The sequence below is a fragment of the Pleuronectes platessa genome, chromosome 11 (genome assembly GCF_947347685.1).
Source record: "Pleuronectes platessa chromosome 11, fPlePla1.1, whole genome shotgun sequence".
NCBI lineage: Eukaryota > Metazoa > Chordata > Actinopteri > Pleuronectiformes > Pleuronectidae > Pleuronectes > Pleuronectes platessa.
This window is the reverse complement of record NC_070636.1, coordinates 3,288,385-3,309,627: the sequence shown is the minus strand read 5'-3', so window position 1 is coordinate 3,309,627 and position 21,243 is coordinate 3,288,385. Positions and strand designations below refer to the sequence as shown.

The window sequence follows — 21,243 nt, the reverse complement described above, 5'->3', positions numbered from 1 at the left end:
ATAATTAAATGCCCCATGTTGTTTAGGAGTCATGAAATATTCACAAAATTGTTTAATTTATTTTAACATTCAGGCCAATTGGTTCTTCCATCTTCTCTCCATTTTCTTTCGTTCTATATCGGTCCAAGACAAGTGATTGTGGTCCATGTAATATGAAGTGTTTGACTAGACGAGTATTTTTGATTTTCTTGTGTCTCAATTTATACCTGTGTTTTACCGTTCTTGTGGCTATTGAATTTTTTGTTTCTTCTACAAACTGTTTTCCACATTTTTCACAATATATTATGTACGTCTATATAATATTGGACGTCTGTGGTGTGAAATGCTGTGAAATTATGAAATTGATCTTGGTGTGTGTGTCTCTAACAAATTGAAGTTTACAAAACACTTGTAATAACACAATGTTTTTCTTGTGTTGCATTAGTGTGAGTGTTGCCTTAACTAGCAGCTCCTTTAAGTTCGTATTCCTCCTGTAAACCGAAATTACTTGGAATCTGTCCAGTAATCCTTGATCTTATGTCATTGTTTGAATATTGTTAGTAGAGAATGTTGTAATAAGAGGAATCCTTTCTCTATCTTTTTGTGCTTTTTGTTCTTAATAGTTTTTTTAAACAGTGTCTTAAAAATGATCTTGAAAATCCCCTTTTTCGTAGAGAATTAAACAGTATTTTGACTGCCGCTGTGAAATTGAATTGCGTGTACATATTCTGCGTAAACTCACCGGCTGTGACTTTATTAGTCCCATGTAGGTGTGTCTGGGATGAAAGCTTGTTTTTAAGAGCAGTGCATGTGTATCAGTGTCGTTAAAATAAACCTTGATGACCAATTTATGCGATTGTGTGAATGTCGGTCCCTTGAATACCGTGGTGTCCAGAAAGTCCACAGACTGGTCATTCTAAGAGTACTTCAGGGTGATGGAAGCATCGTGTGTGTTCAATATATTAACAAATTCATCAAACTCCTCCTTGGAGTGGGTCCAAATCCCCCACATGTCATCTAAATATCTATAATAATGGAGTGGCTGTTTGGGCTTTTTCTTTCCAATCTGAATATTGGCACAGGCCGGTACGAATTTTTAGCCCATCGCCGTCCCTTTGATTTGTACATAAAAATGTCCATTAAACTGGTGATTCCCAATAATTGTAATAGTGCCTGATTCAGCCTTTTGATGTTAGGATATGTCTTCATTTTGTTTTTCACAGCCATGGTATCAATATTGGTATATAAGCTGTCTATATCCATTGTGAAGAATAACGAATTTGGAGGGATTTGTTGGTTTTTAACAATGTCTCTAAAGTGATATGTATCTTTAATATGTGATGGGTGTTTTATTGACAATGGATTGAGATAATAATCGATAAATACTGCTGTTTGGTACGTTTCACCTCCACAGTCAGATACAATTGGAATCCCTAGGGGCACTTCTAGTGGTACAGTCCATATTTCGGCATCCTTACGAATTTTTGGGAGCATGTAAAATCTCCTAGCCCTCGGTTGGCTCTCCCCTTTTAAATATTGTTTTTGTTTATGTATGTATTCTTTCTTGTGTAAATCATTTAAAATGATGTGAGGGACAGGTATGGTAGTGCTGGAGATGGAGATCAGTGGTCAGGGAGATGTTTGAGCTTCACTGTCATCGTCGTCTTCATATCTTCAAGCTCCTTCTACAACTCTTCCTCTCTGGCTCTTGCTGTGTTAACAGACATGTTGACACAGTCACCTCTGGCTTGATACAGATGTGAGGCAGTAGAGTCCATGTGCTTCTTCAGAGCAGTGCTTTCTGCAGCCAGAGCAGCCTTTTGTGCCGCCTGCTTCTGCAGATCTGTGTTTTATTTTTCCAGAGCTGAGTTTTTAGCAGTCTGTTGCCTCTTCAGATTATTGTTATCTGCACCTTGAGCAGTGTTTTCAGCAGTCAGTTGCTTCTCTAGATTATTTTTCACTGCAGACAGAGCTGTGTCTTTCTGTCGCCTGTTGTTTCAGAGCTGTGTTTTCTTTTGCCCGAGCTGAGTTCTCCTGCTCTTTCAGACCAATGTTAGCTGCAGCCAGAAACGGTTGTTCTGCTGCCTGGCTCCTCAGTTTAGCATTTTCAGTCGCCTCCTTCTTTAGAGCAGTTTTCTCAATAGCGAGCTCCTTGTTCTTCCTCTTTGTGTCCAGGAGGGCTCAGCGGGGGGGCTGCAGGATTTTGGTCACACTTTACCCCTTATGTTGGGCAGCATCATCAGACTGCATTTGTCCAAGTGACTGAAAGACACAAATGTACACATAACATGTAAAACACAGTCCCATCCTAACCTCAGATAAATTCAAAGAGACAGAGCTGAATGAATTTTAGACATTTACAAACGTAAGGTAAAATAAATAAAAGACCATTATGTTTTGAAGAGGTTTAGAACTAAAAACAGTTTAACCTGAAGTTTCTCTTGATTAAAACCAAACTTCGTCTCTTGAGCAGTTGATCCTCTTCATATTGGATGAACGCAGGTGATCCATTGTGTCAAAGTTGTTGTGAAGTATTTTTGCCGTGAAGCGCTGGTCTACTGCCGGTTGTCTATCGCGGTTTAAGGACTTTGTCGTTGGGAAAATTCCTGTGTAGCTGTCGACTACGAATAATTGTTGAGTCTGATTCTGCTGAGATTGTGTTTCTCTTTTATATGTAAGTCAATTGGATTGGATCTTGAATTGAGGTGTAATGGCTCCTGTTATGAAATCACTTCAAGACTCTTACACAATATTAAACTATAGAATATTATTTCTCTATATAAATTCAACAAACACACACACAAACCCGACCCCCCTCCCCAGTCTTCTAATTGTACTTTACTAAGTTTTCTGGTAAATGTCACCAAGCTCTACCTCCAAACATCTGGAGGTTCATATTCAGTCGAGGTCAGAGCTGATGATCAGTGAACATTTTGCCTAGACGATGTTTTATATACATGATCAGGGAAAAACCTTCATTTTTAAATAAAGTTAATTTATGAGGCTTTATATGTGGATGCTATCTTCAGTAAAAGAGTCTGATTCAACCTCTGGACTAAATTCACGCTGACATTAATGTAGCTATACTGATCCAACTCAATTTTTTACCAGAGTCAGAAGATGACAACTGTGGTGAACTAGACAACCATCGTGATGGGAGACACTTCATCATCCATCCATTATCTAAACCACTGATGCTTTGAGGGGGATGGAGTCTCTGGTTCTTGTGGATAAACTGTATGATAAACACCTGCGGGGAATTTTATTCTTCTAACCCTAACCCCTTATCAAATTTGATACAAATATTAATGTGACCTCATGTAAAACTTAAAGAAATGTATGTGAACTGACACTGCAAGGCAATAATTCAGGTTTATGTGTCTATGGAAATATTGGTACCGAAGACACTGTTGTGATGTAAAATTCTAGATCCTCTATACTCTTCAGAGGTTTCCTTCTATTATCCTCAAAACTGGATTAATGATGGGACCAAGCAGAGAAGTGATCAGGAATGTAAAACTTGTATTTATTTTAAAAGGTACTTGAATAAGCTGATCAAAAGAGGTCGGATCACCTCAGTGAGGTACAGCCTGATGTAGGTTACCTCTTCATCAATGTCAACAGCTGATCTATGACGTCTTCCAGCACTTTAACTTCCTGCTCTGCTGTTCAACATGTCACGCAGCAACGGGCCCATCCTCCTCCAGCTGCGTGTCAGGCCCATCTTTAAACTGACAAAAACCTGGCGCACAGTCGGCCACAGTGCTCCAGGTGTCCTCCAAGCTGCCACGGTTGAGAAAACTGTCAAAAATGATCTTGGAAAGCGTCTCCATCAACCTGTGGCTTGGTTTGAGCAGTTCGGTGCTTCTTCCTCTCTTTTAGCTTGATCTTGATCTTGTTCTTGTTCTTGATCTTGCTCCCTCCACCATAACCCTGGGAGATTTCTCTCATTTCAGACTCCTGCAGGAGAACGATAGTCAGACTGTTCGCTGATTTGCTGCATCTCCTCCTCAGTGTTCTGGGTGGATGCAACATAAACAGTGTCCTCACACAGCTTGTCCTCCTCCTCCTCTGTGACTGAGGTCTTCACATGAGGAGTGAGAGTGAGGTCAGTCTGGCTACTGATTGGCTGCGTCTCCTCCTCAGTGTTCTGGGTGGATGAAACAGTAACTTCCTCCTGTGGCTGCTCTTCAGAGGAGGCAGCACCTGCGACCGGCTCAGTTTGAGCAGGTTTGCGATTCTTCATCTTTTTGAGCTTCATCTTGAAAACTGTCAAAAATGATCTTGGAAAGCGTCTCCATCCACCTGTGGCTTGGTTTGAGCATGTCTGTGCTTCTTCCTCTTTTTTTAGCTTGATCTTGATCTTGATCTGGCTCCTTTCCACCATAACCCTGGGATATTTCACTCCTTTTCTCCTCCTGCAGGAGATCAATAGTTGGGTCAGTCTGGCTGCTGATTGGCTGCGTCTCCTCCTCAGTGTTCTGGGTGGATGAAACATCAACTTCCACCTGTGGCTGCTCTTCAGAGAAGGCAGCAGCTGCCAACGACTCAGTTTGAACAGGTCTGCGCTTTATCTTCTTCTTGAGCTTGATCTTGAAAACGATTGGCTTCTTTCCACCATAGATTCCCCTATTTTTCTCCTCCTGTAGGAGAGCGATAGTTGGGTCAGTCTGGTTGCTGATTGGCTGCGTCTCCATCCACCTGTGGCTTGGTTTGAGCAGGTCTGTGCTTCTTCCTCTTTTTTAGCTCGATCTTGATCTTGATCCTTTCCACCATAACCCTGAGAGATTATTTGGCATTTTTTTCGAAAGAGACGTGGATGCACCATTCAGTCCTTTCCAGCTGCTCAGCCGACTGGCTCTCACTCTCAAGCAGCCGTAAAGTGTAGGAGGCGAGTTGTGTGTGTGTGGTGACCGGCGGTGAAAAAAACAGCGCGAGTGAAAAAGCAGGGAGCCCAGCCCAGTTTGATCGAGCCACAGCAAACCATGTAGCTGCCGCGCCGCGCCCCGCTATTCTAAAGGCCGAATTATAGTCGGGTTGCACACTGACACGCAACACGCCCCTTTCGTGCCCTCTGCGGGCTTGCGTGCGTCCGCCAATTTTTCTAACTACACGACAAAGCGACGCGAGCCTCACGCAGCCCGCAAGGCTTGTGATTGGTCTGCTTACTACATCCCGTCCGGAGTCTAGTTTCCGGTTTCCTGCCCCACAATACGCGGAAATCACGGAAGATTTAGAAGAACGAATATGGACCAAATAGAGGGGCACTTGGCAGAAGAGATCCGAAAGTAAGACCACTTGTATAACCCGTCACTGACTGGCCGATTTGTCCGCCAGAAATAGGCTATGAGGAGCCGGAGTGGCGATGTAAATAAACAGTCGACGAAGAAGAAGACGTCTCTTCTTTGTGTGTTTTGTCTTTGAAAAAAAACGTTACTCCGCCTAGGGTTCTGGTTCTGAATTGCGTTGCAACACGCGCAGCACGTTAGAGAAGTATAAACCAAAACGAGTCCGTCGATGCAGCCTTAAAGCGCGCTCCCGCCTGGCTGTTCAGAGCGGCCAGACCGGACCCGCATTTCTCCGCGCCGGTCAGCCGATCAGAGAGTGTTAGGGTTGCCATCATTAAGGGTTTGAATAACCGGGCACCGATATCCTGGTTTCACAGAGGAATAAGACACGGGCCGTCATCGGTGTTTACCTGAACCGGAAGTGATTAACTTTATTGCGCATGCTCCAGTATTTAAAGAATAAAGCATAGACTTCAGAATAAGGGCACATAATCGTTTGAATAATCGTGATTTCGATATTGTCCAAAAATAATCGTGATTTTGATTTTTTCCATAATCGAGCAGCCCTTAAGTGATCCTAAAGGCGCTGTTGGTATGTTCACTCTTCCTCGGCCTTGTGAGTATTCATCACTACTGGTTATTTAACACACAGGTGGTAAATCATCTGGCTCGTCGGCAAACTCGAGCATTAGCAATGGAATGGTGAACGACAGAATTTGGCCAAAGCCCCACCTGAGCTTAGCAACCACTACGGAGTGATAGGTAAATATACTTTGCATGGTTTTAACATGCTTTTTGCTCAGTTCCACCTGATGTTTGCTTCATTTAGCCTGGCTTTCCTGTACTTTATTATTCCCTGTTCTTTTGTTTATTGTATATAATTAAGCACCTGTCATTAATTGATTTATAAGACTTATTTAGCTTTTGAATAATTGTGTGTACACAATACACCTGATGCCCAATTCATAGAAAATGATCTATGAAGTTATTTTTACATTAGGAGGTGTGCAGGCAGGTTATACAGGTCCTTTCAGTGCAAACACAAAGACTCTGCGTCAGAAGCTGATAGACAAAGAGCTGAAGACATGGCATGAACGGTGAGTCTCCTGCTGCTCATTAGTTAAAGTAGATTTAGTTTTTGTTCCTTTACAGGGAAAACTGTTTAAGTCGGGAGAAATATAACATTACCATTTGAATGATAGGTTTTATCAAATTTAACAAATCTAACTGAACAGAATCGAACCTGAACAAAAGAGCATTTCAGAAACAAAAGGAGAAGAGAGAGAGAGAGTGAAAGTGAAAGAGAGAAATGTAATATCAATAAGGTCAAAAGGTAGACATAATAAATAAATTGTGAGTTATTGACAGTTAAAGTCCTTGTGTGACACAAAGTGATGCAACAAGTAAAATACATGAACATGAAGATCGGTCTTTGTAATGGAAATAAATACTGGAGGTAAAAATATCCATTTTCAGACATGTTAGAAATTATCTGTGCAATAACCACAACAGGTTAGTTTCTAAAGACACTTTCACACCTTCCTTGTTTGTTCACGACCCTTTGACTTTTCAGTTTTGTCTGAATTTAAATATCAGGTGTGGGTTGAGTTTGGATTTCTGATTTAATGCTGCCTCAACTTCTTCACAACTTCAACAGAACTTCTTGTTGTCTTCACCTCTGATGATTTAATGCTTGAACGACAAAAACGACTCCAGTGAACTTTCCTCCAAGTCCTGATTCATTAGTCGAGTTTCTTTGGTACGTCAACCTGTGGCAGGGCTGTGTCCTCGTATGACCCTCGTGCTCGTGAACACAAACAAATACAACAGGAAGACACGATGAAGAGCACTTCGATCACTGCACATTCACATTGACTACATGTACACTTTATTAATTATATTTGTATTTTCATGTTTCTTTTTAGTTTAATGGAAAACAAGGAGACTTGATCGAGATCTTCCGTGGGTCCTATCAGCACTGGGCCGTCTACATCGGAGGACAAATGGTGGTTCATTTAGTTCCAGATGGTGAGTGAAGTGATAACTATATTCACGTAACAATATAACATGGACATGACGTGTATTTCATGATGGCACCTTCCTCCTTTCCTCTTTCTTTGCCTCCATGTTCTTCCTCTTTGTCTTTTCTATTAAACACACAGGTGGTCAGTCATCTGTTTCGTCTGCAAATCCGAGCAGCAGCAATGGAAAGGTGAAGCGTGAGAAGCTCACTGATGTGGTCGGCAATGACCGTTACCAGGTCAGCAATCTGCTGGATGACATGTACGAGGCTCGTGATCCTTCCATCATAGTGAAGAAGGCTCGTGAGATGGTGGGCCAGGTGCTATCGTACAACGTTGTCACTTACAACTGTGAGCACTTTGCTATCGAGATGCGATACGGCGTGGCAGAGTCTCGTCAGGTGTGTATCTAACTGTTGTGTTCGTTAACCTCGTTAACTCTTCCACAACTCTTCCCCACTCTTTGGGGCGGCTGTGGCTGAGGGGTAGAGTGTTTGTCCTCCAACCTGAAAAGAAAAACATGTGTAAAATATTCATTTTCTGTGGTATTGTTATCGAATTTGAACAGGGGGCTAGGTAAGGCTTCATGCTGTGGTCCCATTGTGTTTTCCAGCTCATAAGTCCCAGCTTGAGTCATCTGCAGGCATCTGTTTACCAAAATGTACTCCAAATGGTTCAAGAAAAGCTTTCAATTTACTTTGGGTATTCCTCAGAAAGGTGTTTTAGGATAATTTCACCCGCCTCCTAAGAGGTTAAAAGCCCTCCTTCAGTCACTCTCATTGTCTTCGGGGCTGTGGGTTTCTTGTAAAAACATAACGTCTATTCTGTTAATGTCCATGAGTTTAAAAACAGACGCTCTTTTAAAATCAGCTCTGGCTCCGTTCACATTTAAAGTACGGATTTTAAAAATCAAACATGGATAAAAGAAAAAGAAAAACAGTCAGAAAACAGGTCAGTAAAATAGAAAAGTAAAAGGACTTTTAAAAACTCTTCATCATCGGGGATCATTTGGCCTTTTAGTCTCAGCACAAGTTTCCTGAGTCTGTAAATCTCCTGATCCGTTAACAGCTCGTCGTTGACTGTTTTTCTTGTGAGCGGTTTGAAGGACTTTAAAAACAGTTTGAGGTCAGAGAAGTGATCCTCCACCAAGGGCAGCCTCTGGTATTTAGTGGTTTTTAAAAAGGGTTTTATGTCAGAGGGGGGGTACAGTCCATGAGCGTCTTCCTGAGAGGAGAGACCGCTCCCCTGGCTGGACTTCGCCCTGCGGCTTGCCTTGCAGGCTTTGGCCTCGCTTTGCCCAGACCCTGAGCTCTTCCTCTTCTCTGTTATTTTTAACAATTCATCATCATCACTCATGCTCCTCACACAACATCATTTTCAATCGTTTTTTTAACTGATTCTCCTCAGTTTCATTCTTTTCGCTCACTTCATTCACAGTTAAGTTTTTTTTCAATTACTTCTGGCTGGCTGTCAGTCTGTCTAACCTGCCTGTTCAGATACATTGTTTACAGGGGGATATCCCAGCTTTAGAGGTTACCTGAACCACCTCAGTCTCCGGAGCCCCCCCCTCCACCTGAGGAGCCGCGAGCGGGAACTCCCCGCCAGCCGCCACACTCCACCTTCACCGGGCAGGAGCGCACCAGGTGCCCCTCCTCACCACATGCTTTCGTTTGGGGGATTTACTCCCAAGAGACACCATCTTGATCTGGGACACAATCTGACCATATAGGGACAGTTCCTTCACCAGAGTCTCATTCTTTATAAAGGGGGGTGTGTGGAGATCATCACCCTCGTGGCTGGGTTTACCAGTGGGAGAACAGGGTTAAAAGTGTTGTGGATCACCACTCCTTTCTCCTACACCTCGCTCACCTTCGTTTCATTGTCTAAGAACATCACGATAGCTCTGTTCATCCGGGAGGCCGACTTGATCGAGTCCCACCCGACCACCTCCCCCACAACCCCCACGAGAGAGAGAAATGTAATATAAATAGGTTTAAAAAGTAGATAATAAATATATAAATGTTACATTTTAATTAAAGTGAGTTATTGACAGTCAAAGTCCTTGTGTGGCTCTGGTGGCAATTTCTGTGAATCAATCACATGTCAAACACTTGTCTTTCTGTAAATTGAATCCAACATCTGCAGATTGACTCACAGTACACAACACCTAAATGAAATGTACAAATGAGCAAAGAACAGGCAGGAGTTGTGTTCTTATAACCCATAGCTCCCTCCCATTGGGTATTTACCTCCTGAGGGCTTATCAGGGTGAGAGACATCCTAACTTCATGTCTCTGTGATGATTACAAGTGATGCAACAAATGAAATACATAAACATGAAGATCGTTTTTGTAATGGAAAATAAATCAAAATACTGGAGGTAAAAATATCTTGTTTGAATTATCTGAGCAAAAACCACAACATGCTAGTTTCTAAAGAAGCTTTCACACCTTCCTTGTTTGTTCACGACCTTTGACTTTTCAGCTTTTTCTGAATTTAAATATCAGGTGTGAAAGGTTCCTCCGACCAAAAGAGGCGTTCAGGGTCAAACTGAACCGTGGTTTGGTTCGTTTGCAGAGTGAAAACTAGAACTGCAGAGTTTGGACTTCCTGATTTAATGCTGCCTCAACTTCTTCATAACTTCAACAGAACTTCTTGTTGTCTTCACCTCTGATGATTTAATGCTGGAACGACATGGTTGTCGTTTTGTGAGAGTAAAATCGAAATGATCTAAGAGTTCAAACAAAACGAATTAAATCAATGGGTTCATTCGTTTTGTCCCATCAAACAAATACACCAGGAAGCCACCATGAAGAGCACTTTGATCACTGCACATTCACATTGACTAAATGTCAACTTTATTATTTATATTTTTATTTTCATGTTTCTTTTTAGTTTAAAGGAATACCAGGAGACCTGATGGAGATCAACCGTGGGACCTATCAGCACTGGGCCGTCTACATCGGACAGAATGAAGTGGTTCATTTAGTTCCAGACGGTGAGTGAAGTGATAACCAAATTCAAGTTAGAATATAACATGGACATGACGTGTATTTCATGATGGCACCTTCCTCCTTTCCTCTTTCTTTGCCTCCATGTTCTTCCTGTTTGTCTTTTCTATAAAACACACAGGTGGTCAGTCATCTGGGTCGTTGGAGAGTCTGAGCAGCAGCGATGGAAAGGTGAAGTGTGAGAAGCTCACCGATGTGGTCGGCAATGACCGTTACCAGGTCAACAATCTGCTGGATGACATGTACGAGGCTCGTGATCCTTCCATCATAGTGAGGAAGGCCCGTAAGATGGTGGGCCAGGTGCTACAGTACAACACTGACACTTACAACAGTGAGCACTTTGCTATCGAGATGCGATACGGCGTGGCAGAGTCTCGTCAGGTGTGTATCTAACTGTTGTGTTCGTTAACCTCGTTAACTCTTCCACAGCAGATTTGTAGATGTTGTGTTTGTTAAAAGGTGATTGACAGTAGACGAGTCTTCCTTTCTGTTTTCTCCACAAAGTGAGTCATGGTCTTGAACGCTCCACTAACTGAGAAGCTCTCTCTACAACTCTGATATGACTCAAAAGAATCAAAGAGACAGGATTCATAATAGTTATCTGAAGTGCATGTAGTGGAGATACTGATATTGGGGATATAAAACATTTCTGATACTAATACATCAGCTGATATATATTCCTGTGGTGTCGTTATCAAACCCTTATTACATCAAATGTAAATGAGGCTTGATATTATACTGTTTAACTGTAAACTCTACTTTAAATTAATATGAATATAAATAAATGAACATAAAGCAAATGTATAGAGCGTGAAATGTGTGGAAATGATTAAAATGCCCCTCGAGAGGGATATGAATATTCTGAATAGTTTTCAACGATAAACAGATTTATTTAACATAAAGTGAACAATATACAGAGTTCTGTGGGATGTCCTGTCATTTTAGTTTGTTAATTTCAGTCTCATCAGTGTATTTTCTGTTTCCTGTTTTATTTTGTAGTATCTGTCCCTTGTGTGTGGTTTCTATCTTCTCTTCCTTTCGGTGATTGTCTTCCCAGTCCTCATGTGTTTCACCTGTGGTTAATTGCTCCTGCCTTCCCTCTGTGTCTCTATTTAAGCCTCTGTGTTCCCCAGGCCCTTTGTCGGTTCGTACTCGTGGTTGTGCTCCTCGTTTCTACACGTAGTCTTCTATAGGTTTGTTTTGTACTGCTGTCTCGTGCAGTTTTCCCCTGCGGATCTTCTGTGTTCCTTGTGCGCCTTGACGCTCAACTTCTGCTCCTGCTCACCAGAGTAGGCACCTGTGTTTTTCATCCCTGGGTTTTTGACTCTCCAGTAGTCACCGGTTATGTTTTGTTTTTGTCTTGTTTAAAGACCCCTTTTATATTAAATACACCTTTTTGTTATAACCTCTGGGTCCTGGGTCCATCTCCTCCACCAAACCGTAACATTCTGGTCCATAAGGGGTCGACTGGACAGAACTTAAGTTTTATAAACTTTAACCAAATGTAACTGAACAGAATCAAACCTGAACAAAGACAAAAACAGATCTCAATACGATAACTTTTTTGGGCTTCGTACTTCCTGCAAACTTTGGTCGGAATTTGAGCAGGTCCAGGCCCTGAAAAAGTCCAAAAAGGGAAATAATAATAATAATAAGAAAAATCCTTACAATTTCAATAGGGCCTCTCACCATTCAGTGCTCGGGCCCTAAAAAAGGGGAATATATATAATGAATGATCAGAGCATTTCAGAAACAAAAGGAGCAGAGAGAGAGAGTTTTCAAGTTATCCTTTTTGGGTGAACAATCCCTGTAAAGCAAATTTAATGATAAATCTAAATTGTGACTGTGCAGATGAAAGCTAAACGTGTGCACCACCAATAGGAACTAAGGCGCTGTCAGTTCGTTTGAAATAAGGAAAGTATGTTGCATGGAACAAAAGCCAGTATTTTATTTATCTGATTTGCTGTCGTATCTGTGAATGTATTATAAATAAGATCAAAAGGTAAATATAATAAATAAATAAATGTTAACTATTAACTAAAGTGAGTTATTGACAGTTTAAGTCATTTTGTGACACAAAGTGATGCAACAAGTAAAATACATAAACATGAATATCGGTCTGTGTAATGGAAATAAATCTAAATACTGGAGGTAAAAATATCCATTTTCAGACATGTTTGAAATTATCTGTACAATAACCACAACAGGTTAGTTTCTAAAGAAGCTTTCACACCTTCCTTGTTTGTTCACAACACTTTGACTTTTCAGTTTTGTCCAGATTTAAATATCAGGTGTGAAAGGTTCCTCCGACCAAAAGAGGCGTTCAGGGTCAAACTGAAACGTGGTTTGGTTCGTGTGCAGAGTGAAAACTAGAACTGCAGAGTTTGGACTTTCTGATTTAATGCTGCCTCAACTTCTTCACAACTTCAACAGAACTTCTTGTTGTCTTCACCTCTGATGATTTAATGCTTGAAAGACAGAGATGACTCCAGTGAACTTTCCTCCAAGTCCTGATTCATTAGTCGAGTTTCTTTGGTACGTCAACCTGTGGCAGGGCTGTGTCGTCGTATGACCCTCGTGCTCGTGAACACAAACAAATACAACAGGAAGCCACGATGAAGAGCACTTTGATGCACATTAACATTGAATACATGTCCACTTTATTATTTTTATTTTTATTTTCATGTTTCTTTTTAGTTTAAAGGAATACCAGGAGACCTGATCGAGATCTTCCGTGGGTCCTCTGAGCACTGGGCCGTCTACATCGGAGAGAATGAAGTGGTTCATTTAGTTCCAGACGGTGAGTGAAGTGATAACTATATTCATGTTAGAATATAACATGGACATGACGTGTATTTCATGATGGCTCCTTCCTCCTTTCCTCTTTCTTTGCCTCCCTGTTCTTCCTGTTTGTCTTTTCTATAAAACACACAGGTGGTGACTCATCTGGGTCGTTGGAGAGTCTGAGCAGCAGCGATGGAAAGGTGAAGTGTGAGAAGCTCACTGACGTGGTCGGCAATGACTGTTACCAGGTCAACAATCTGCTGGATGACCTGTATGATGCTCGTAAGCCCTACGTCATAGCGAAGGAGGCCCGTGCGATGGTGGGCCAGGTGCTACCGTACAAAGTTGTCACTAACAACAGTGAGCACTTTCTTACCGACCTGCGATACGGCGTGGCAGAGTCTCGTCAGGTGTGTATCTAACTGTTGTGTTCGTTAACCTCGTTAACTCTTTCAAAGTAGAATTAGTGTGTAGATGTTGTGTTTGTTAAAAGGTGATTGACAGTGGACGAGTCTTCCTTTCTGTTTTCTCCACAAAGTGAGTCATGGGCTTGAACCCTCCGCTAACTGAGAAGCTCTCTCTACAACTCTGATATGACTCAAAAGAATCAAAGAGACAGGATTCCTAATAGATATTTGAAGTGCATGTAGTGGAGATACTGTGCCTAATGCACTAGAGATGTCCACAATATCCCGAATTAAGGACACATTGTCCAGGATAGACCTACCAGGCACACAGTAGGTCTGGTCTTGGTGAACTACTTGATCCATCACCTCTCTCAGATGGTTTGCAAGCGCTTTTGAAAATATCTTGTATCTGTGCATAGGAGCGACCAGCACCAAGTCTCTAAAACTCCAGTTAAAAACAGTTAAAAGATCTTCCCCCATCTCACTCCAGAAATCTTTGAAGAACTCTACCGGAATCCCGTCGATATCTGGGGCCTTTCCCCCCCCCATGCTCTGCAGGGCCGTGTAGAGTTCTTGCATCGACAGGGGGCCATCCAACCCAGTGTTCACGTCTTGAGGGACTTTGGGCAGCTCTCCACAGAATGAGTCATACAGGGAATTGTTCTCAGTGTATTCACTTTTATACAGATCAGTGTAAAAACTCACGCCTCTTTTCTGGATCTCCTCGCTGCTTCTGAGTTCTTCTCCTCCAGGAGATCGCAAAGTGTGGATGATTCTGCTTTGTCCGTTCTTCTTCTCCAGTTCAATGAATAATTTAGACAGTGCATCCATGAGCGCTGCCGCCTGGAACCGTGACCTGACCAGCGCCCCCTGAGCCATAGAGCCCAGTAGGTCTGTAAGAGCAGATTTTTTAGACTTGAGATCTTTAATAAGATCTCGATTTCCAGTGGAATCTATTAAATTCAGCACCACCACAATTTCCGACTCTAGATCCTCCATAGATCTGGTTATGTCTCTTGTAACATTGAGGGTATACTGTTGACAGAGCTGCTTTATCTCAACCTTCCCACAGTCCCACCACAGTTTAAAATAAATTAAATAATTTTTTCTTTCTATAAAACCGCTCCAAAAAAACTTTAAAACATCATTAAAATGTGCATCACATAAAAGAGACGTGTTAAAATGCCAGACTCGCTTCTAGACTTTAACTTAGAGATAAAAACGTTGCACACAACCAGCGCGTGATCTGTAAAACCAACTGGGAGAATACTGCACTTTCTGAAGATGCTAAAATTGTGTTTAAAACAATAAAACCGGTCCAACCTCGCCATGGAAATGAGATTCCCTCTGCAATGAGTCCAGGTGTATTGTCTCTTATTTTCATTCATTTTTCTCCACACATCACACAGCTCATGGGCCTGCAGCAGCTGCCTCAGTGCATTCTGCGAAGCTCTGTGGGGCTCCAGGTGGTTCCGGTCTAAAACATAATTTTCTGTACAATTAAAATCACCTCCTAAAAATAAAATATCATCAATTTTTCCTTTGCTTAAAACTGTGTCTAAAACCTTTAGAAAACAGACTCTGTCAGGTCCTGAGACCGGAGGATAAACATTCATAAAAATCAAATAAAACTGCTCGACCTTTGCCCTCACCATCAGTAATCTGCCCTCCACCACCTCCTCCACTTCCAAAGACTCTGGTGCAATCCTCTTGGAGAAGATGATACCCCCCCCCAACTCTCCCTTTTCAACTCATTCACATATTTTGAGTCACTATGAGTTTCTTGTAAAAACACCACCTCAGTTCTTTTCAGTTTTATTTGCTGGAACATCAGAGACCTCTTCACAGCATCTCTGGCTCCTTTTACATTCAATGAACTGATGTTTAAAAGAGTCATGTTGTAAAATATGAAAAATCCACACAAAAACAGGACTGATTGGTAATCAGTGTGTAAAACTTTATTCATCATCTTCATCTTTGTTTTTCTGTTGTTTAATTCTCTGAACAATCCTCTTGAGTCTGTATATCTCCTGGTCAGTGAAACTTCCTCTGCCCTTGCTGCTCATGTGCAGCCGGGCAGAGTTTGAAAACTGCTCTTTATCAGAGAAATAATCTTCTATTTTCAATCCTTTCATATTCTTTGTTTATTGGTGAAACACTTTCATCTTCCCGCACTGTAGCTTCTTGAGTTCTTCTGGCTTCCTGTCTTGAAGTCGGAGGATTCACTGTCAGCAGTCGGTCTTCATGCCGGACTCAGACTCTGCTGCTCCTCTCCCTCCTTTCTTCACTGTCCCTTTCTTTGCTTTTGAGCTTCCACTGTTGCTCCTGGTCTGTCTTTTCAGATGAGGAACTTTAAGCACCTCCTCGTCTCTCTCCATGTCAATATCACTCACCTGATCTACCTGTTGGTCCCCCCCCCCTTCCCCTCCGGTCCTTCCTCACTCACCTGAGCTTCCTTTGGGACCTCCCCTGTCTCTCCTCATTCACCTGCCTCTCCTGTTGGACTCCACTTGTCCCCTTCTGTTTTTCCTGAGTATCAGCTGTTTTATTTCTCTGTGGACATGCTTTAGCTTGGTGTCCTTCCTTCCGCCAGCTGAAACACTTCATGTTGTTTGATGTCACAAAAATCACATAATCAAACTCTTCCACTCTGAGTTTAAACACCAGGAGAGAAATGTAATGTAAATAAGGTCAAAAGGTCGACATAATAAATAAATAAATGTTAACTATTTATTTAAGTGAGTTATTGGCAGTTAAAGTCCTTGTGTGACACAAAGTGATGCAACAAGTAAAATACATAAACATGAATATCGGTCTTTGTAATGGAAATAAATACTGGAGGTAAAAATATCCATTTTCAGACATGTTTGAAATTATCTGTACAATAACCACAACTGGTTAGTTTCTAAAGAAGCTTTCACACCTTCCTTGTTTGTTCACGACACTTTGACTTTTCAGTTTTGTCTGAATTTAAATATCAGGTGTGAAAGGTTCCTCCGACCAAAAGAGGCGTTCAGGGTCAAACTGAACCGTGGTTTGGTTCGTTTGCAGAGTGAAAACTAGAACTGCAGCGTTTGGACTTTCTGATTTAATGCTGCCTCAACTTCTTCACAACTTCAACAGAACTTCTTGTTGTCTTCACCTCTGATGATTTAATGCTTGAAAGACAGAGACGACTCCAGTGAACTTTCCTCCAAGTCCTGATTCATTAGTCGAGTTTCTTTCATACGTCAACCTGTGGCAGGGCTGTGTCCTCGTATGACCCTCGTGCTTGTGAACACAAACAAATACAACAGGAAGCCACGATGAAGAGCACTTTGATCACTGCACATTCACATTGACTACATGTCCAGTTTATTGTTAATATTTGTGTTTTCATGTTTTTTTATAGTTTAAAGGAAAACCAGGAGACCTGATTGAGATCTTCCGTGGGATCTATAAGCACTGGGCCGTCTACATTGGAGAGGATGAAGTGGTTCATTTCGTTAGAGACGGATCTGTATTGCGTCAGAAGCTCACCGATGTGGTCGGCAATGACCGTTACAAGGTCAACAATCTGCTGGATAAAAAGTACAAAGCTCGTGATCCTTCCGTCATAGTGAAGGAGGCCCGTGCGATGGTCGGCCGCCAGCTACAGTACGCCCTTGTCAATAACAACTGTGAGCACTTTGCTACCGAGATGCGATACGGCAAGGCAAAGTCTCGTCAGGTGTGTATCTAACTGTTGTGTTCATTAACCTCGTTAACTCTTCCACAGCAGAATTAGTGTGTAGATGTTGTGTTTGTTAAAAGATGATTGACAGTAGACGAGTCTTCCTTTCTCTTTTCTCCACAAAGTGAGTCATGGTCTTGAACGCTCCGCTAACTGAGAAGCTCTCTCTACAACTCTGATATGACTCCAAAGAATCAAAGAGACAGGATTCATAATAGTTATCTGAAGTGCATGTAGTGGAGATACTGATATTGGGGATATAAATCATTTCTGATACTAATACATCAGCCGATATATATTACTATGGTGTCGTTATCAAACCCTTATTACATCAAATGTAAATGAGGCTTGACATTATACTGTTTAATTGTAAATTCTACTTTAAATTAATATGAATATAAATAAGTCAAAATAAAGCAAATATGTAAAACGTGAAATGTGTGGAAACGATTAAAATGACCCTTGAGAGGAATATAAATATTCTGAAAGGCTATTGCAGAATAAATACTGATTAATAATGTTGAAAATACATCTTCACATAGTAGTGATAGTAACTGAATGTTATAGATGGTAAATCTGTTTTATAAACAGGTTTAATCAGGTAAAGTTTAGGTTGTTTGGTTCAGTTTTCTGCCATGTGGACAGAATGAATCAGTACATGATTTATAATAGATTAAATAATCTTCTGAAACATTTCAACTCTAATCACAGCAGAACAGAAGTAGTTAAAACTAATTTTATTGAGCCCTTTATCTATTTATTTATGTATTTAACACAATCTACTGCAGCTGAATACATGCAGATGTGAGTCCATTGTGATATTTCAAACACTCCAGGAAGATGAACAAACTCTTTAATCACTGGGTTCATCTGTCACCTTCACTGTGTCGTATACATAATCCAGAATGTTAAACCAATCATCTCACATCCATTAAAGGTTCAGCTGCAACATGACACTTCACCACTAGATGTCACTAGATTCTACACACTGAACCTTTAAGTGTGGTTTCATAAGGGGACTGTGTCAGAGCTTACACTTGACATCTGTTCAGTTATGTCCATCCTGGGAGAGGGATCCCTCACATGTGGCTCTATGATGTTTCTACATGCTCTTTACCCTGTTAAAAGTTTTTTGGGGAATTTTTTCCTTACTGTTGTTGATGGTTAAGGGCAGAGGATGTGACACCAGGTTAAAGCCCTATGAGACAAATTGTGATTTTTGAATATGGGCTATACAAATAAAATTTGATTGATTGATTGAGTGATTGATTGATTACTGAGTGACATTCCACTCGTACAGATTCAATTTGAATGACAGTTTATCAAAATGCTTTGACATTCAGTTTGTCGATTGTTTAAAAAATAACAGTTTGGCTCATCTTGTCTCTTGCAGGTTAAAAAAACTTTGATTGCAGGCTCCGCAGGCATCATGGGCATCCTGGGAGCCTCAGCCTCCACAGTCGTCACAGTCACAAAAATCGTAGCCAAGTAGGTGGGGCATTTGCTTTTTGTAGATCTCTGTTAAGCAGTCGTTCCAGATGTTAAGATGAAGAGGAAGACAACAAGAACAAAACAAGAGCAAATCCCAAACACTGGCAACAATGAATGTTGGCATGTAGCTGACAGTGATTATTATTTTAACTATTTGAATAAACGATTTCACTTGTTGAATCTGGAGAGAAAAAGGTTTCAACACAGTTAAAAGACTTGACCTTGAATCAGAAAAGACAATAAGGCATTAAATCATCTGGATGATTGAACTAAAGACACATCTCTGCAGACTTCACCTTGGATAAAAGATAAAAAATACATACTTCTATATCTGTTTAGTATCACCTCTATATATCTAGTAGCACTTATATAACACTTACATATAACACTTTGTAGTTTGGCCTTTTTGAAGCAAATTGTACTTGATTCTTGTTGTTCTGGGTTTGTTCTCTCATGGTTGATGCACTTATTGTGACTTTGGATAAAATCATCAGCTAATTGAAATGTAATGTGATGTTTCTTTGTCTTTCATGTAGTTCTTCATTTTTTAAACGGATCAAATAATCATTTGAACACAATTTATTTGCAATAAAATAATTTAAAATACATTTCTCTATGTATATTATTTTCCTCATTTTAGCGGGGGTCAGAGAGATGTGTGGGGGAGATATGCGAGTATGTGTGTTGGTGTCAAATTAGAGAAAGATACTAGATGCATGCAGAGAAAGACTGAAGAGCATAACATGAATAACATTAACTTTCAAATAACTTAAAACCAAGATATCACAGCAACACGGATCAAATTTATAAACATCACACATAATCAATAAGCAGTCTTTGATTAGCCTAGTATAATTGTAAAGCCCAGTTGTGTTACCCGTCCGTTGAAAGAAAAATAAAAAAGGTTGCTGTGCTGTTTGAAGTCCAGTGAAGTCGTCTTGCTGGGTTTTGGCTCCAGTTTTTGTGGTTCTGCTGTGCGATGCAGCTGTTGTGCTGAGGTCAATAGGCAGGCGCTCCAGTCAGATGAAGGATTGAAGGTTGGTAGAGTTTGGATTGAGAGGAGGTTTCCTTGATGAGATGAGCGGCAAGCTGCACTTGTCCTACAAGGAGGGTTGCGTGGAAAGAGCGGTGTTCTCCTCTCGGAGGGATGAGTAGAAAGAGATAGAAGGATGGGAGAACTGGGCTTATATTGGCCTGTTGACCTCATGGGTCATGGGGCCCAGTTTGACCAATAGTGGTTGAAACGTGTCTCCGGTCGGTTTCACATCTTTGTGTGACATTGACGCGCCCTGGGAGATTGAGTTCTGGACGCTCTGGTTTGTTCCCAGAACAAAGAACATGTGCTCAGGGCTGTGGTTTCACATGTAGGTCGAACTCAAGGGGCAACATCCTGGTCTGAGCGGTGAAGCCGATACGGAAGTGTAAAAAGCTGCAGTTCACTGGGTGGCCACTTGAGGCTGGCTCCAAGAAACAGAAAGTCCCATTGACTACATTGTTAAAACGGCCGACTTTAGAGCAGAATTAAACCTGTTTACAGCCTGGTACAAAAATTGGTTTTAGTCTCAATCGCAAGGTTCATCCTTCATGACAACTCTGAGGGGGTGAATTTTTTTTCTAACTCCCTCGTTTGAAAGATATAGAGGTTTGAAATTCATGTGACGTCACAGTCAGCGTGCCGAGTGCCGCTCCTAGCCTGCTGCCTGCTCGGCTCTACCGGAGCTAAACGCTACTCCCCGGCACTGAACACCACCTGAGTATTTAAAGTCATATCTGCATTGCTCTCTATTAGTAAGAATATTGGTGTTCTGTTGTAACGTGTTACAGTGAAAACTAAACTCGTCTGCTACCTTCAGTTTTTACATAGTTAATCTCAGGCAGACTTCACTGAATTATTGTGTTAAATATAAATAAATTATAGGAAGTGTAACTTTACTAGCATAGACAGTCTCATAGAGAACCTAAGGCTGATGTCAACAATTTGTAAAAGTCTGTTAAGGAGTTAACAGGAGTTGAATGTTCATCTAGGATGGCCAACCTGAGACACAACTGGAATCCAACCAGACTGAACACTGAGTCATCACTTCAACACTGTCACTCGGTACAGACCTGTTTTCATTACTTATAAACAATCAAAGCTAAGTATCGCACATAATACATAATGTATTAAATAATATGAAATACTTTTAATGTGAAATATTAAAAGTTTTAATATGAAATAATAATAATAATAACTCCATACTGTACAATCATTGTCATGGTAGTGCACAGTTTTATCCAAAAGCATGTTCAAATACATAGTTGAATATCCACAGAAAATAAGGATACAAACTTTGTTCATAAGTAACACTTCCTCTACAATAATGCCATACTTTTATGTTTCCTTTGTACCCTCATGGTTAAATGAACATATTTTAAGTCGCTTTGGATAAAAGTACTTAAAGAAATAAAACATTTTACCAATACATAAAATGTCTTTCTACCTCATCTGTAATATTCAAGGGGATAATCTCCCACAGAGCTGTTGATAACCGTCCACATCAAGTCTCTCCA

The 21,243-nt window shown here is 41.0% G+C and overlaps 1 protein-coding gene across 2 annotated transcripts; it reads left to right on the top strand.

The window, feature by feature from the left end:
- The first annotated feature begins 6,304 nt into the window (after nucleotides 1-6,304).
- On the top strand, nucleotides 6,305-19,301 carry LOC128451522 (uncharacterized). Of its 2 annotated transcripts, XM_053435386.1 has the most exons (9): nucleotides 6,305-6,364; nucleotides 7,193-7,295; nucleotides 7,430-7,689; nucleotides 10,184-10,286; nucleotides 10,421-10,680; nucleotides 12,997-13,099; nucleotides 13,234-13,493; nucleotides 16,882-17,199; nucleotides 18,596-19,301. In XM_053435386.1, the coding sequence occupies exons 2-9, from the start codon at nucleotides 7,271-7,273 to the stop codon at nucleotides 18,692-18,694; spliced, it is 1,428 nt and encodes a 475-aa protein (XP_053291361.1). In that variant the 5' UTR covers nucleotides 6,305-6,364; nucleotides 7,193-7,270; the 3' UTR covers nucleotides 18,695-19,301. The 2 variants fall into 2 exon arrangements, with proteins under 2 accessions (XP_053291361.1, XP_053291362.1); XM_053435387.1 differs by lacking the exon at nucleotides 16,882-17,199.
- The last annotated feature ends 1,942 nt before the right edge of the window (nucleotides 19,302-21,243 follow it).